At 42.1% G+C, this 14,736-nt stretch overlaps 1 protein-coding gene across 1 annotated transcript in view; it reads left to right on the top strand.

Annotated features, from left to right (window-relative positions):
* The first annotated feature begins 991 nt into the window (after window positions 1–991).
* cep85l (centrosomal protein 85, like) overlaps window positions 992–14,736 on the top strand; it is a 284,881-nt gene continuing 271,136 nt past the window's right edge. The window contains exon 1 of the mRNA XM_048531736.2: window positions 992–1,018. Coding sequence (XP_048387693.1) covers window positions 1,006–1,018 — 13 coding nt within the window. The 5' untranslated portion in view covers window positions 992–1,005. The remainder of the gene's footprint in view (window positions 1,019–14,736) is intronic.

The following is a 14,736-nucleotide window of genomic DNA, read 5'->3' as shown; positions in this document are numbered from 1 at the left end:
TTTATTGCATGATAGCAATAGGTATAATTAACATGTGACATGAACTAGTGAAATATAATTACAACTATCAGGAACCAGATACTTTACATCTGTCTCCATCGGGACTGCTTGCAAAACTTACTGCTTCTCCATCCAAAGGCTCGGTGAAATCACCAAATTCGTGAAACTGAAGGAAATTCAACCTTAATTATTTCAGAACCATTGCCTTTTGTTAAAGAACCAGTGTGCTCAACATCTTTGAAGGTCTTTGGATAATCCAGAGGCCTGAAATGGGAGGTGTTTGGATCTATTTTGGAAGGAGAAATGACTATTTGAAAAAAAAAATCCTTTTACCAGATTGTAACACTGATGCTACACAGATTCCCTTCTGGTAACTGCTTATTGGAAATGTTACTGAGAGAAACCAGATCGGGATCCAGCCTATATTTGCTTGCGACAATTGGAAGGAACAGCCAGCATCTAGCATGAGTGGGATTGGAAGTGGAGAGGAATCTCATGTGCTGGACCACACATCCCTCATCCATTTCCTGCAGGAAATTTAACACTTTTCCAAAATTTGTTTATCAAATCCTTTCACAAAGATTCGCGATTCTTCTGCCTCTACTTTATCCAAACAAAAAGTGGCCTGTTCAATGTGTTTGCAATGAAACAGTGGGTTCTTAACTTAAAAACGGAACCATTTGTCCCTTCTTATTCTGTCATCTAATTGTATTAATTGGCCATTAGAGAAAATGTAACTCAGCAACAACGCATGGCCAAGTGTTTCCTCTTCAAAGGCAGGTAAAGGCTGCATTTGACAATCTGTTGTTAAATAACCGTGGGTGTAAAATGTGATGTTGTCTTCATTCCAAACAGCAGAAATTGCATTCTGTGTCTGAGAAACGTCCCGATTACAGTCGGTGACTGAAATCGAAGTTCCTGTCTAAAGGGTTTTGTAACTTACCCCAGGCACCGCAACTTCCTGACGCATCGAAGTACTGTTTGAGCTAGAGTTACGTGGAGACCATGAGGAGAACAAGTAAGTTAGTCGATTGCTTGCAGGATTTTGTTTTCCAAATTAAAAACTCAAGCTAGAGAAGGTTGATGTGCTAGGTGTCAGTGTGATTTATTTTTAACTGATCGTATATTTGATGAGCATACTTCTTAAGGATTGGGGAGTGATCATGGCTTATTTTAAGTAAAGGAAATGGGGGGGAGGGGTAACAACTGAACGTAGAGGAAACGTTTTAAACTGATTTCTCTTCTGTGACGTGATGCACGTTATAAGCTTTGTAAAAGCAGATAAAATGTTTGATATTCAATTTATACAGATTAAACGTAAATTATTGATGTTTGTCATTTTTAACAGTCCATTCTTCATTGCCCATTACGAAGGTGTGAACTAACCATAACAGTACAGGAAGATTGACCGCGATGATGGCTCATTTAGCAGTTTCTGTGCATTATTTGAACTCTGACGCAAGTTGTCTCCCTGATAACTTACTTCCTTTGATATTTTTGTCTTGTGCAGTGTCTTGGGAACACAGTAAACTGAAGGCCCTGTTTAAAAGAAAGTTACTGTTGCAGTAACATATACATTTATTCTGTGAAAGCTGGGGAGGCTTCTGCCAACTTCAACTAAATTTCACTCTCTCAGCACGATAAGCATTAGGTTTGTACGTACAGAGTGGGTGGTGCATGGGCAAACAGTCAAAGGCTTAAATGGTGTATGGGCTTCTTGGTTTTATTAATAGTAATGGTTCAAAAGTGTGAAAGTTATGCTGCGCCTTCATAAAACACTGGCTAGATCCCATCTAGAATGTTATGGTCAATTCTGGGCACTGTACTTTCTTTTTGAAAGGATGCAGAAACATTTAACACACATATGTGACTTCAGTTACTTATAATGAGTACTGAAATTGGAGTTACTGTGCACGGACCATAGAGGTTAAGAGGAGGTTACGCTTGGAATACTGTGTTCAGTTCTGCTCACCCCATTATAGGAAAGATTTGGAAGCTTTAGAGAGGGTGCAGAGGAGATTTATCAGTATGCTGCCTGGACTGGAGAGCGGGTCTTATGAGGAAAGGTTGAGGGAGGTAGGGCTTTTTTCGATGGAACATAGAGGATGAGAGGTGACTTGATAGAGGTGTACAAGACGTGGAGAGGCATAGATAGTGTGGATAGTCAGAGACTTTTTCCCATGGCGGTAATGACTATTATGAGGGGGCATAATTTTGAGGTGATTGGAGGAAGGTATAGCGGGGATGCCAGAGGTAGGGTCTTTACACAGAGAGTCATGGGCCTGTGGAATGCACTGCCAGCAGTGGTAGTGGAGTCAGATACTTTAGAGACTTTTAATCGACACTTGGATAGGCATATGGAGGATAGCCAAATGTAGGGTATGCAGTGTAGATTGATCTTAGTAGGATAATAGGTCAGCACTACATCATGGGCTGAAGGGCCTGTACTGTGCTGTATTGTTCTATGTTCTATATGACAGCAGTGTTTCAAAAATATGGATATAATAAATAAGGAAAAACTTGCCATTGGCAGAGTGCTGGTAATCAGAGGACACAAAAAAAGCCTGGTAAATTAACCAGGTGCAAAATGAGGAATAATGTTTACGTAGCAAATTACAATCTGGAATACATGTCAGGTTGATAGAAGTAGATTCAGCCATAACTTTCAAAGACACTTCCACAAACACTTAAAACAGAAAATACTTGCAGGCTCAGCTATAGAGAAAGATAAACATGAGGTGATGTATTTGGTCAGGACAGACAAAGCCAGGGAATATATACTGAAAGTTAGCATTACGGTGTGCATTAAACTAGTCCCTTAAGGAATCGGGACAGATATATAAAGTGGATAAGAAGGTGTATTGTGTAACTTGATCTTAGTAGTCAAGGCATAGAGATTAAGAGCAGGGAAGTTATGCTGGAACCATAAAACGTTGGTGAGACCACATCAAGAGTGTTGTGTGCATAGGAGGGATATATTAGTCCTGCAGGGAATGCAGAGGAGATTTACCAGGATGTTGCCTAGGCTAGAGAGTTTGATGAGAGACTGGACAGACAGTGGTTCTTCTCCTTTGAATAGAGGAGATTGTTGGGGGTGGGGGAAGGAACCATGACTGAGATTGATAAAATTATGATGGATATAGATAGGACAGACAGGAAGAAACATGTTGTCTTGATTGAGGGATCAATGACCAGGGGTTGTAGATTTAAGCTAAGGGGCAAAAGGCCTAGAGGAGATGTGAGGAAAAGCCTTTTTCACCCAGAGTGGTGGGAATCGGGAACTCACTGCTTGAAAGGGTGGAGGTAGCGGAATCCCTCATTAACATTTAAGAAGCATTTAGATATACACTTGCAATGCCAAGGCATACAAGGCGACAGGCCAAGTTCTGGAAAATAGGATGAGAATAGTTTGGTGGTTGATTTGACTAGAATGGACAAGATGGGCAGAAGCGTCTTTCTTTAAGATCTTTATGACTATATGACTGCAAAAAGACCAGTATGTAGGATTAATTAGCTAGTTCAGACACAGAACCAGCATGTGCATAATAGCCTCTACTTCTGTAACATCTCACTTTGTGATGGGATACCACCACTGCACATTTTATTGAGGTGGAATATTGAATATCTTGCTCAGATAATGGTAGTGACTATTGTTTTGGAATGCGGCAAACCTGAGAAATAAAGAAAGTAATCTAACTCAATAAACAAAGTAAGTTTTCTAGTTTAAAAAGCGCAAACTGGAGTTCAAACTAACAACAATTACAGGAGAAAACTGAGCTAACCTTGTTGAGAAGTGCACAGATGCAGTGAAAATTCAAAGCTCAGTGCTGTGAGTATACCAAGGAATTAGAACAGTTTGATTAATAATCAGTGTTGATTTCATTTGAGTTCTGTGTAATTTAACCTAATTTGTAATAGGTTACAAAATAATTGTCCATTTTCTATTTATATTGTTTATACTTTCTTTTCAATTTATTTGTGGTGCTCCCAAGGTACAAGACCACATGGTAATTATTGAAGGCTTGACAATTAGTGTCACTGTCTTGAAACATGAAAAATATTGATGCTGTGATCTTAAGACCCTAAAACATAAGAGCAGAAACTGGCTATTCAGCCCATCAAGTCTACTTTGCCATTTATGGATGACCTCACAATCCTCAACTCCACTTTCCTCATACCCCTTCATTCTTTTACTGATTAAAAATCTGTCTACCTCAATCTTGAAAATACTTAATGACCTAGCTTTAACATCCTTCTGTGGCATAGAATTCTACAAATTCACTTCTGGCAAAGGGTCACCAGACCCGAAATGTTAACTCTGTTTTCTCCTTCACAGATGCAGCCAGACTTGCTGAGCTTTTCCAGCAACTTTGTTCTTGTTCTACAAATTGACTACCTTCTTAGAGAAGAAATTCTTCCTTATCTATCCCTTTATGTTTGAGAATATGTCCTTTGGTAATGGAATTTCCCACATAGGGAAGCAACCTCTTCATAGTCAGCCTGTCGCGTCCCCAAAGAATCTTGTATGTTTCAATAAGGTTGTCCCTCATGCTTCTGAATAGCAATGAGTACAGGCCCAACTCAGCCCACCTGAGACAGACCATCTATACCTGATCTTGTCTACCTCCAATGCCAGTGCATCATTTCCTTGATAAGGGGCCCAAAATTGTTCACGGTATTCCAGCTGGCGTCTGACTAGTGCCTTGTATAGTTCCTTTCCAAACTGCATTCCCTTTGAAATAAAGACCAAAGTTCCAGTAGCTTTTCCTACTACGGGCTGAACTTGAATGTTAGCTTTTTGTAATTAATGATCTCAAATTCCTCCATCCTGTAGCTTTCTGCAGTCTTTTTCTAGCTAAATAATATCAATAGAAATGAAACTGGAGGGATCACCTGCCATCGACCTAGGCACCGGAAAAGACAATTGCAGAAACAGCCCTGTCGACGCTGCAAAGTCCTCCTCACTAACATCTGGGAGTTAGTACCCAAATTAAGAGAGCTGTCTCACAGACTAGTCAAGCAATAGCCTGACATAGTCATACTCGCTGAATTTTACCTTACAGACAATGTTCGAGACACCACCATTGCCATCCCTAGATATGAACTGTCCCACCGGCAGGACAGACCCAGCAGATGTGGCGGCACAGAGATACGCAGTCGGGAGGGAGTTGCACTGGAATTCCTCAACCTTGACTCTGGTCCCCATGAAATCTCATGGTTTCAGGTTAAACATGGGCAAGGAAACCTCCTGCTGATTACCACATAGCGTCTTCCCTCAGCTGATGAATCAGTATTCCTCAATGTTGAACAACACTTGGAGGAAGTGCTGAGGATGACAAGGGCACAAAATGTTCTCCGGGTGGGGGATTCAGTGTCTCAGCAGCAGCACTATTGATCGAGCTTGTCAATTCCTAAAGGATATATCTGCTAGACAGGGTCTGTGGGAGGTGGTGAGGGAACCAACAAGAGGGAAAAACATACTTGGCCTCATCCTTACTAATCTGCCAGCTGCAGTGCATCTGTCCATGTCAGTATCGGTAAGAGTGACCACCACACAGCCCTTGTGGAGATGACGTCTTGCCTTCACATTGAGAATAAACTTCATAGTGTTGTGTGGCGCTGTCATGTCCTAAATGGGACAGACTTTGCACAGATCTAGCAACTCAAGACTGGGCATCCATAAGGTGCTGAGGGCCATCAGCAGCAGCAGAATTGTACTCCAGCACAATCTATAGCCTCATGGCCTGGCATATCCCCCACTCAACTATTACCATTAAGCCAGGGGATCAGCCCTGGTTCAGCAGAGAGCACTGCCAAGAGCAGCATGAGGTGCACCTGAAGATGTAGTGTAGGTTAGATGGGCTTGAGATCGGTATGACAGGTCGGCACAACATCGAGGGCTGAAGGGCCTGTAATGTTCTATGTTCTATGTTCTATGAGGTGTAAGCCTGATGAAGCCACCAGACAGGACTGCTTGCACGACAAACAACATAAGCAGCAAGTGATTGACAGAGCTAAGTGATCCCACAACCAACGGATCACACCTAAGCTCTGCAGTCCTGCCACATCCAGTCGTGAATGCTGGTGGGCGATTAAACAAGGAGGCTTCACAAATATCCCCATCCTCAATGATGGAAGAGCCCAGCTCATTGGTGCAAAAGATAAGGCTGAAGCATTCACAGCAATCTTTACAGGTACCAGTCTTCAGTCAATTCAATTCACTCTGTGTGATATCAAGAAATGGTTGGAGACACTGGATACTGCAAAGACTACAGACCCTGGGAATAGTAGTGAAGAGCTATGCTCCAGAACTTGCCACTGTCCTAGCCAAGCTGTTCCAGTACAGTTAAAACGCTGGTATCTACCCAACGATGTGGAAAATTGCCCAGGTATGTCATGTACGTTAAAAAAAAGCAGGACAAATCTTACCTGGCCAATTACCACTCCATCAGTCTATTCTTGATCATCATAAAGTGAAGGAAAGTGTCTACAATGGCATTATTAAGCAGCACCTGTTTAGTAATAACCTGCTCAGTAACGCCCAGTTTGGGTTCTGCCAGGGCCACTCAGCCTCTGAGTTCATTACACCCTTAGTTCAAACATGGATGAAAGAACTGAATTCCAGAGATGGGGTAGAAGTGACAGCCCCTGATGTCAAGGCTGCATTCGACTAAGTGTGGCTTCAAGGAGCCCGAGCAAAACTGGAATCAGTGGGTATCAGGGGGCAACCCTCTCTTGGTTGGAGTCATACCTGATACATAGGAGGATGGTCATGGTTGTTAGAGGTCAACCATCTCAGCTCGAGGACATCTCTGCAAGTGTTCCTCAGGGTAGTGTCCTCACTCAGTCCAACTATCTTCAGCTGCTTCATCACTGACCTTCCCTTCATTATAAGGCCAGGAGTGGGGATGTTTGCCAATAATTGCATAATGTTCAGCACCATTCGTGACTCCTTAGAAACTGAAGCAATCTATTTTCAAATGCAACAAGATCTGGACAATGTACAGGCTTTGGCTGACAAGTAGCAACTAACATTCATGCCACACAAATGCCAGGCTGTGGCCATCATGAATAGGAAACAATCTAACCACTGCCTTTTGACATTCAATGGTGTTACCATCACTGAATCCCCCACTAGCAACATCCTTGAGGTAATCATTGATCAGAGACTCAACTAGACTCACCACATAAACACAGTTGCTACGAGGGCAGGCCAAAAGCTAGGAATACTGCGGTGAGTAACTCACCTCCTGACTCCTCAAAGCTTGTCCACCATCTACAAAGCGCAAGTTAAGAGTGTGATGGAATGCTCTCCATTTGCCTGAATGAGTACAGCCCCAACAATGCTCAAGAAGCTTGACACCATCCAGGAGCCTGCTTGATTGGCACTACATCCACAAGCATCTACTCCGCCCACCACCGACACTCAGTAGCAACAGTGTGTACTATCTACAATTCAGCAAAGATCCTCAGACAGCACCTTCCTAACCCATGACCTCTTCCAACTAGAAGGACAAAAGCAGCAGAGAAATGGCAACACCACCATCTTCAATATCCCCTACAAGCTACTCACCATCTGACATCTAAATATATCACCGTTCCTTCATTGTCGCAGGGTCAAATTCCTGGAATTCCCTCTTAATGACATTGTGGATCAATGCGCAGTAGGTGGGCTGCAGTGGTTCAAGAAAGCAGCTCACCACCACCTTCTCAAGGGCAACAAGGGACAGGCAATAAATGCTGGCCACCCAGCGATGCCCACATCCCACAAATGAATAGAAAAATTCAGCATCTCTACTCCTCCTGCAAAACTGCATAACCTCATGTTTTCACACATCATTATATCTGCCAAATTTTTCCCCACTCACTTATCATGTCTGTATCCTCCTCTGTGTCATCCTCACCACTTGCCTTCCCACTGATTTTTGTCATATTTGCAAATTTGCTTATAAGACATTCATTTTCTTCATCCAAGTGATTAATATGATTGTAAATAATTGTGTCCCCCAGCACCCAGTTAGAGGCTCTCATCTGAAGATGACCTCTTCTCCCAACTCTTTATCTTCTGTTAGTTAACTAATCCTCTTTCCAGCCTCATATTTTATCTCCAACAACTTGAGCTCTTAATTTACAAGTATTCTAATGTGTGACACCTTGGGAGAAGGTGAGGGGGAAGCTGAAAGGTCTAAAGGTGTATAAATCCCCCAGACCAGATGGATGACATTCTTTGGCTCTGAATGAAATAGTTCAGTAGATAGTGGAGGCATTGGCGGTGATGTTGTTGACTTGCTGGCCAAGCTGGCTTGTTCTCGTTCAAATGTTTCATCACCATGCTAGGTAACATTGTCAGTGGAGCCTCTGATGAAGCGATGTTATTCTACTCCGCTTGGAATTTATACTGTTTGGTCCGTTATCGTGAGTAGTGTCATTTCTGGTTTTGATCTGCATGGGTTTGTATCTGGGGTCCAACTCTACATGTTTGTAGATTGCATTACGGGTGGAGAACCATACCTCTAGGAACTCCTGTGCATGTCTATGTTTGGCTTGTGCTGCTATGGTTACCTTGCCCCAGTTAAGCTGATGCCCTTCATTGTCTGATTGTACTGATATTAAGGAAAGTTTGTCGTGCCATTTTGCTGCAAGCTGATGTTCATGTATTCTGATGGCTAATTTCCTTCTTGTCTGACCAATGTAATGTTTGTGGCAGTTGTTGCCTGGTATTTTGTAAACCATGTTGGTTCTGCGTGTTGTGAGAATGGGCTCTTTAATCTTTGTAACTGTTTGTCATAGAGTGGCTGTGGGCTTGTGGGCCACCATGATTCCTAGTGGTCTTAGGAATCCTTTTTTCAGTTCCGATATGTTCCTGATGTAGGGCAGTGTTGCCAGTGTGTTAGGGCGTACTGTGTCCTCCCGTTGTTGTTCATCTGCAGATGCCTATTAAATAGACAACACCTACAATCTGAGCTATAGAATCTTTTTCCCAAAACTTTGATTGATGGCGAACTTTCATGAAGCAGTGGTGTCAGGGAGAGTTCTGGAAGACTTGATAAAACCTTATATTGTACTCCTGTTTAAGAAAGCATGGAGGCAGAAGACAGGAAATGATAGATTAGTTATCCTGACCTCAGTCATTAGTAAGATTTTAGAGTCCTTTATTAAGGATGAGATTGTAGGGTACTTGGAAGTGCTTGGTAAAATAGGGCTGAGTCAGCAAGACTTTCCCAGGGACGCTCATACCTGACAAATCTGTTAGAATTCTTTGAGGAGGTAATCAGCAAGTTAGACAAAGGAGAGCCAGTTAATTTGCTTCAGAGATATTAGGAACTGCAGATACTGGAGAATCTGAGATAACAAGGTATAGAGCTGGATGAACACAGCATCAGAGGGGCAGAAAGGCTGATGTTTCAGGCCTAGACCCTTCTTCAGAAATGGATGCCAGATCTATTTCTGATGAAGGGCCTAGACCTGAAACGTCAGCCTTCCTGCTCCTCTGATGCTGCTTGGCCTGCTGTGTTCATCCAACTCAACACCTTGTTATACCAGTTAATTTGATCTATTTGGATTTCCAGAAGGCTGTTTACATGGTGTCATACAGGTGCTGCTAAATTAGTTAATAACTTATGGTGCGAGGAACAAGGCACTGACATTAATGGAGGATTGGCTAACAGGCTGAAGGCAGAGAGTGGATTGTTGGAAAATTACAACCAGTTCATTCATTATCTTTGTAGTCACATCATTGAATATCCTCAGATGTATCCCATCCATGGAACTTATCTTCTTTTTTGCTGCATTAGGCTCTCTGTCATTTTCTTTAGTAATAGTCGCTTTATTTAATTCCTCTTCTTTTTTTGCCCCTTGATTATTTATTCATTTTGGCATGCTATTAGTATCTTATACTGTCAAGGTAGACACAAAGTATTTAATCAACTTTTCTGCCATTTTGTGATTTCCACGAATAAGTTCTCCAACCACCTTCTCCAACAGGCCTATGTTAACTTTAGCCTGTGTCTTACTTTATATTTAAAGAAGCTCTCGCTGTCCATCTTGACAAACTTACAAGTTTACCATCAAAGTTTATGTTCTTCCTCTTTCACTTCTTTGGTCAACCTGTGTTGGCCTTTAAAACTTTCCTAATTCTCTGACTTACCACTCATCATTGCTACATTGCATTTTTTATTTCAACTTGGTGCTGCCCTTAACTTCCCTGGTTAACCATAGTTGGCTTATTCCCTCCCTCAACTCCTATTTCTTCACTAAAATACATCTTTTCTCTGAGCCAGGTACTAATTTTTTTAATTGTCTGCCATATTTTTCAACCATCTTTGTTGCTAAACTCCTTTCCCAGTCCACTTCAGCTAACTCTGCCCCTGTTTCTTTACGATTATCTTTATCTAATATTAGTGTGGTTGTTTCCAACTTAAGTTTTGCCCTCTCAAACTGAATGGTACACCCTACCATATGTTAGTCACTGGCTGCAAGCAGGCCTGCTATTTATTAAATTAGCATATTGTTTATCATTTTTAAAATTTGTCTTACAACACATTACCAGATCCAAAATAGCCTGATCTTTGGTTGAATAAACAACATATTGTTCTAGGAAACTGTCCCAAACACACTGTTATGAATTATTCCCCATGGTTTTTTCTGCCAATTTGACTGACCCAAAATTGAAGAAAATCACCCATAAGTGGGGACGGCATAGTGGGCTAATGGTTAACACTACTGTGTCACAGTGCCAGGGACCGGGATTCGATTCTAAACTCAGGTGTCTGCCACGTGATGTTTGCATATTCTCCTATGTCTGTGTGAGCTTCCTCTGGGTGCATTGATTTCCTCCCACAGCCCAAAGACGTGCTATGCTACTTGGCCAAGTTAAATTGCCTGTAGTGTTCAGAGATGTGCAGGCTAGGTGGATTAGCAGCATTACAGGGATAGAAGGGGGTTGGTTCTGGGTGTGATCTCTTCGGAGGGTCGGTGTGAACTTGCTGGGCCAAATGGCCTGTTTCCACACTGTAGGGAATCTACGATGATGATTCTATGATCAATCTATTGCCTTTTTAAAAAAATGTCCTCATTATATCTTGATTTATTCTGAGTTCCACAGAATAGCTACTGCAAGGGGGCCTATAGACTATTTCTATCAGTGTCGTCTTCTGCTTGTCATTTCTTACCTCCACCATATGGTTTCTACATCTTCTGATCCAAGGTGATTTCCTGTATTTATTCCATCATGTACTAACAATGCTACATTTTCCTCCTGCCTGTCCTTTTCGAGAAGTCACATACCCTGACTACTTAGTTCCCAACTTTGATCTCATTATAAACATATCTCTATAATGGCTATTGGATCATGCTGGTTTACCTGTATTTTTGCTGTTAATTCTTATTTTGTTTCAAATACAGCACACATTCAAGTAAAAAGTGAAATGTTTTGTCTCTCTACCATTTTTGTTTCTCCATTTGATTTTAGTTACTGCTGTTTTTCTAAGTTTGTACACTCTGCCCCTTCCTGTCCCCCTTTAGGTATTGTTATTGACAAAAGCTGGCATGTAATGCTACCGTATCTTGTAGGTTTGTAGGCCTACATTTCCTCCCTCCCAAAATCTCCACACCCCAAATTAGTTTAAAGCCTCTCGACAGCCCGAATTGTTCAATTTAGCGAGACACTGATCTCAGCATGGCTCAAAACAAGCCCATCCCACCAAAACAGCTCAGTTCCACCCCAGTACTGGTGAGAGTGCCCCATGAAACCCACACCAAATTTTTGAGGCTTGCACTTAACTCCTTGAGTTCATTTACTCTGTGCCGGTTTGCATGTAGCTTAGCTTATACTTTAAAGATTATTACCATGGAGATTCTGCTTTCAGTTTAGCTCCTAACTATTCAAAATCTTTCACAGAACCTCCTTTCTAGTTCTATCAATGTCGTTGGGATCAACTTACTGGATTCCTTTCCTCCCATGTGAAGTTCCTGTCCAGACCCAAGATGTCATTAACCCTGATACTAAGCAGGCAATACAGGACTCCCAGTCATGGTTGCAGATAACAGTATCTATGCCCTAATTATTCAGTCCCCTACCACTACTACTTTTCAATGATTCTTGTATCATGTTGTTGTGTTTTTTTTGCTCATCTTCCCTGCAGCCCATACTCTCATTGGCACCACTTACATGAACCTTGAATAATTGAGGGGGCTCAAGTTCCTCAATTATAACCCCTTGGGTCCACTTTACTGCCTCACCTGCAGTCACACCCTCCTATCCCTGATCACAGATGAATCTTGAATTAGTTAGCCTGAGGGGTGTGCGTGCCCTCTGGCACAAAGCATTCCTCTTCCCTGATGTAACACAATATCTGCAGTTCAGACTTCAGCTCCTCAAGCCAGCTCCAAAGTTTCTCGAGCTGCATTTCCTTACTAAGGATGTGTTCACCCTGGATCACGTTGGTGTCCAGCAGCTTTCACATGTTGCAGTAGCAACGCATCACCCATCCTGCCATCACTAGTATATTTGATTTAATTATAAATGAATGACTCTTGATTCTCTGTTCATGTAAAATTAGACTCCATAGCTCTTGGTTTATTGATGCTCCAAAATGGCACCTGAAGCACCAAAAAGAGAAGTTGAAAATGTTACTGTGTGCAAAATACTGTCCACAGATGTGCATAAAATAGACACATTGTAATGGTAGTAAGCATGTAACAATGATTTGATGCCACCTCTGCGATTCTGGAGCTTAACATTCTGGCTAATGCTCTACTAAACCTCCCTTGGCTGAACCTGTGCTCAACAGTAGGAATGTCTGCTGAATGTAAAAGAAACATCACAAAATTTCACAGATAATGGGAACTGCAGATGCTGGAGAATCCAAGATAGCAAAGTGTGAAGCTGGATGAACACAGCAGGCCAAGCAGCATCTCAGGAGCACAAAAGCCGATGTTTCAGGCCCAGAGCTCTGATGAAGGGTCTAGGCCCGAAACGTCAGCTTTTGTACTCCTGAGATGCTGCTTGGCCTGCTGTGTTCATCCGGCCTCACACTTTGGTATCACAAAATTTCATTTTGGTTGCTGATTGATTATTATTTGCTCACTGTGAGTGTGGCATTTGGCAGTGCCCAGAGTTGTTTAAAGAAGGATTTCCTCTTGACTTCAAGTTTTCTGCAAAAACTACCTGCTCTGTGACTCTTGCCATTGATGGCTACGGAAATTAACATGCATTATTTTCATGTAGTTTGGAAGATCATCCTTTAGTTGCGCCTCTTTGAAGGCAGTTGGTGCAGAACTCTACAATATGCTCCCCCACCTTGTTTCTCATCAATTGTCGTCTTCTTGGTCTGCAAACAGTGACACTGCCTGCTCCTGCCAGAATGCACTTCACCTTTTGGTGTGGTCTAGTTACAAATAGTGCTGGTGTTACAAGGGTTTGGGCCCCATACTGAGATTCGCAACATAGGTAGCACTGGCTGAACTCAGTTCTCTTGCAAATCAGCAGGTGGTCCAGAATGAAAAAGAAGATAAAATAAGCATTTGTACAGCAGTTTTTATGACACCGAACATCTCAAAACATTTTTAAGCCAATCAAGTACTTTTGAAATATAGTCCAATTTGTAGTATAGGAATTGTGGCAGTCACATTGTTTACAGTAAGCTCCCACAATCAACACTGTGATAATAACTAAGTCTCTATTTTTTTTCTGTGATGTTTGATGGATGAATATTGCCTCAGATATCGGGGCTAATTCTGCTTCAAAATAGTGCCCTTAGATCTTTCCATCCAAGTAGCCAGATGGTTGCAGTTTAGCATCTCATGTGAAAGAGAACATCTCTGAAAGTGCATTGCTCTCTTGTTACTGCAACAGAATGTCAGCCTTAATTATTGAGCTCCAGTTTGTAGAGTGAAACATGATCCCAGTTCTTTGAGACTCAGTGGTAAGCATCAAATCATCTGAGACGTGGCTGGTATTTGCTAAGATTTTGCCCACATCAAAGTTAATCATAGATCATACAAGCCCTACAGTGTGGAAATAGGCCCTTCGGCCCAAACAAGTCCCCACCAACTCTGAGAGCACCCATCCAAACCCATCCCCCTATAACCCACCTAATCTACACATCCCTGAACACTATGGGCAATTTAGCATGGCCAATCCACGTAGCCTGCACATCTTTGGACTGTGGGAGGAAACCGGAGCACCCAGAGGAAATCCACGCAAGCACGGGGAGAAGGTGCAAACTCCACACAGACAGTCACCCGAGGGTGGATTGCTCTGTGAGGCAGCAGTGCTAACCATGGCGTCACCATGCTGCCCCAAATGGGTGCAGGTTAATGATATTGAGTCACCCACTCCCGTATTTGGACCCTGTTTTGCCATTTGTATTTCATGTGAATTCTTGTAGGCATGACATTTTAGGAGATAATATGAAGGGGGTGAAACACTGTCTTCATTGGATTTAGCAATACTAGCTATCGTCAAAGAACATGGATAGGAGACAAACTCTAACTTGCTTGTTACCTCCATCCAGAGCAGTTCACAAAGGATGCAGGAGATGAAAACGCAATTCCTTAAAATCTGTTATGGGGCAAAGTGGGGAAATCTATTAACAGTATTGATCAGTCCATTATTAATTAAAAATCTGTCTTAAATTTACTGAATGTCCCAATATCACTACACTCTGAGGTAGTGAATTCCACAGATTCATGACTCTTTGAAAGAAACGGTTTCTCCTCATCTCTGTTTTAAAT

This window comes from Stegostoma tigrinum, chromosome 4 (genome assembly GCF_030684315.1).
Source record: "Stegostoma tigrinum isolate sSteTig4 chromosome 4, sSteTig4.hap1, whole genome shotgun sequence".
NCBI classification, from domain to species: Eukaryota; Metazoa; Chordata; class Chondrichthyes; order Orectolobiformes; family Stegostomatidae; genus Stegostoma; species Stegostoma tigrinum.
Note: the sequence above shows the minus strand (reverse complement) of the source record. Positions and strands in the feature narration are given on the sequence as shown.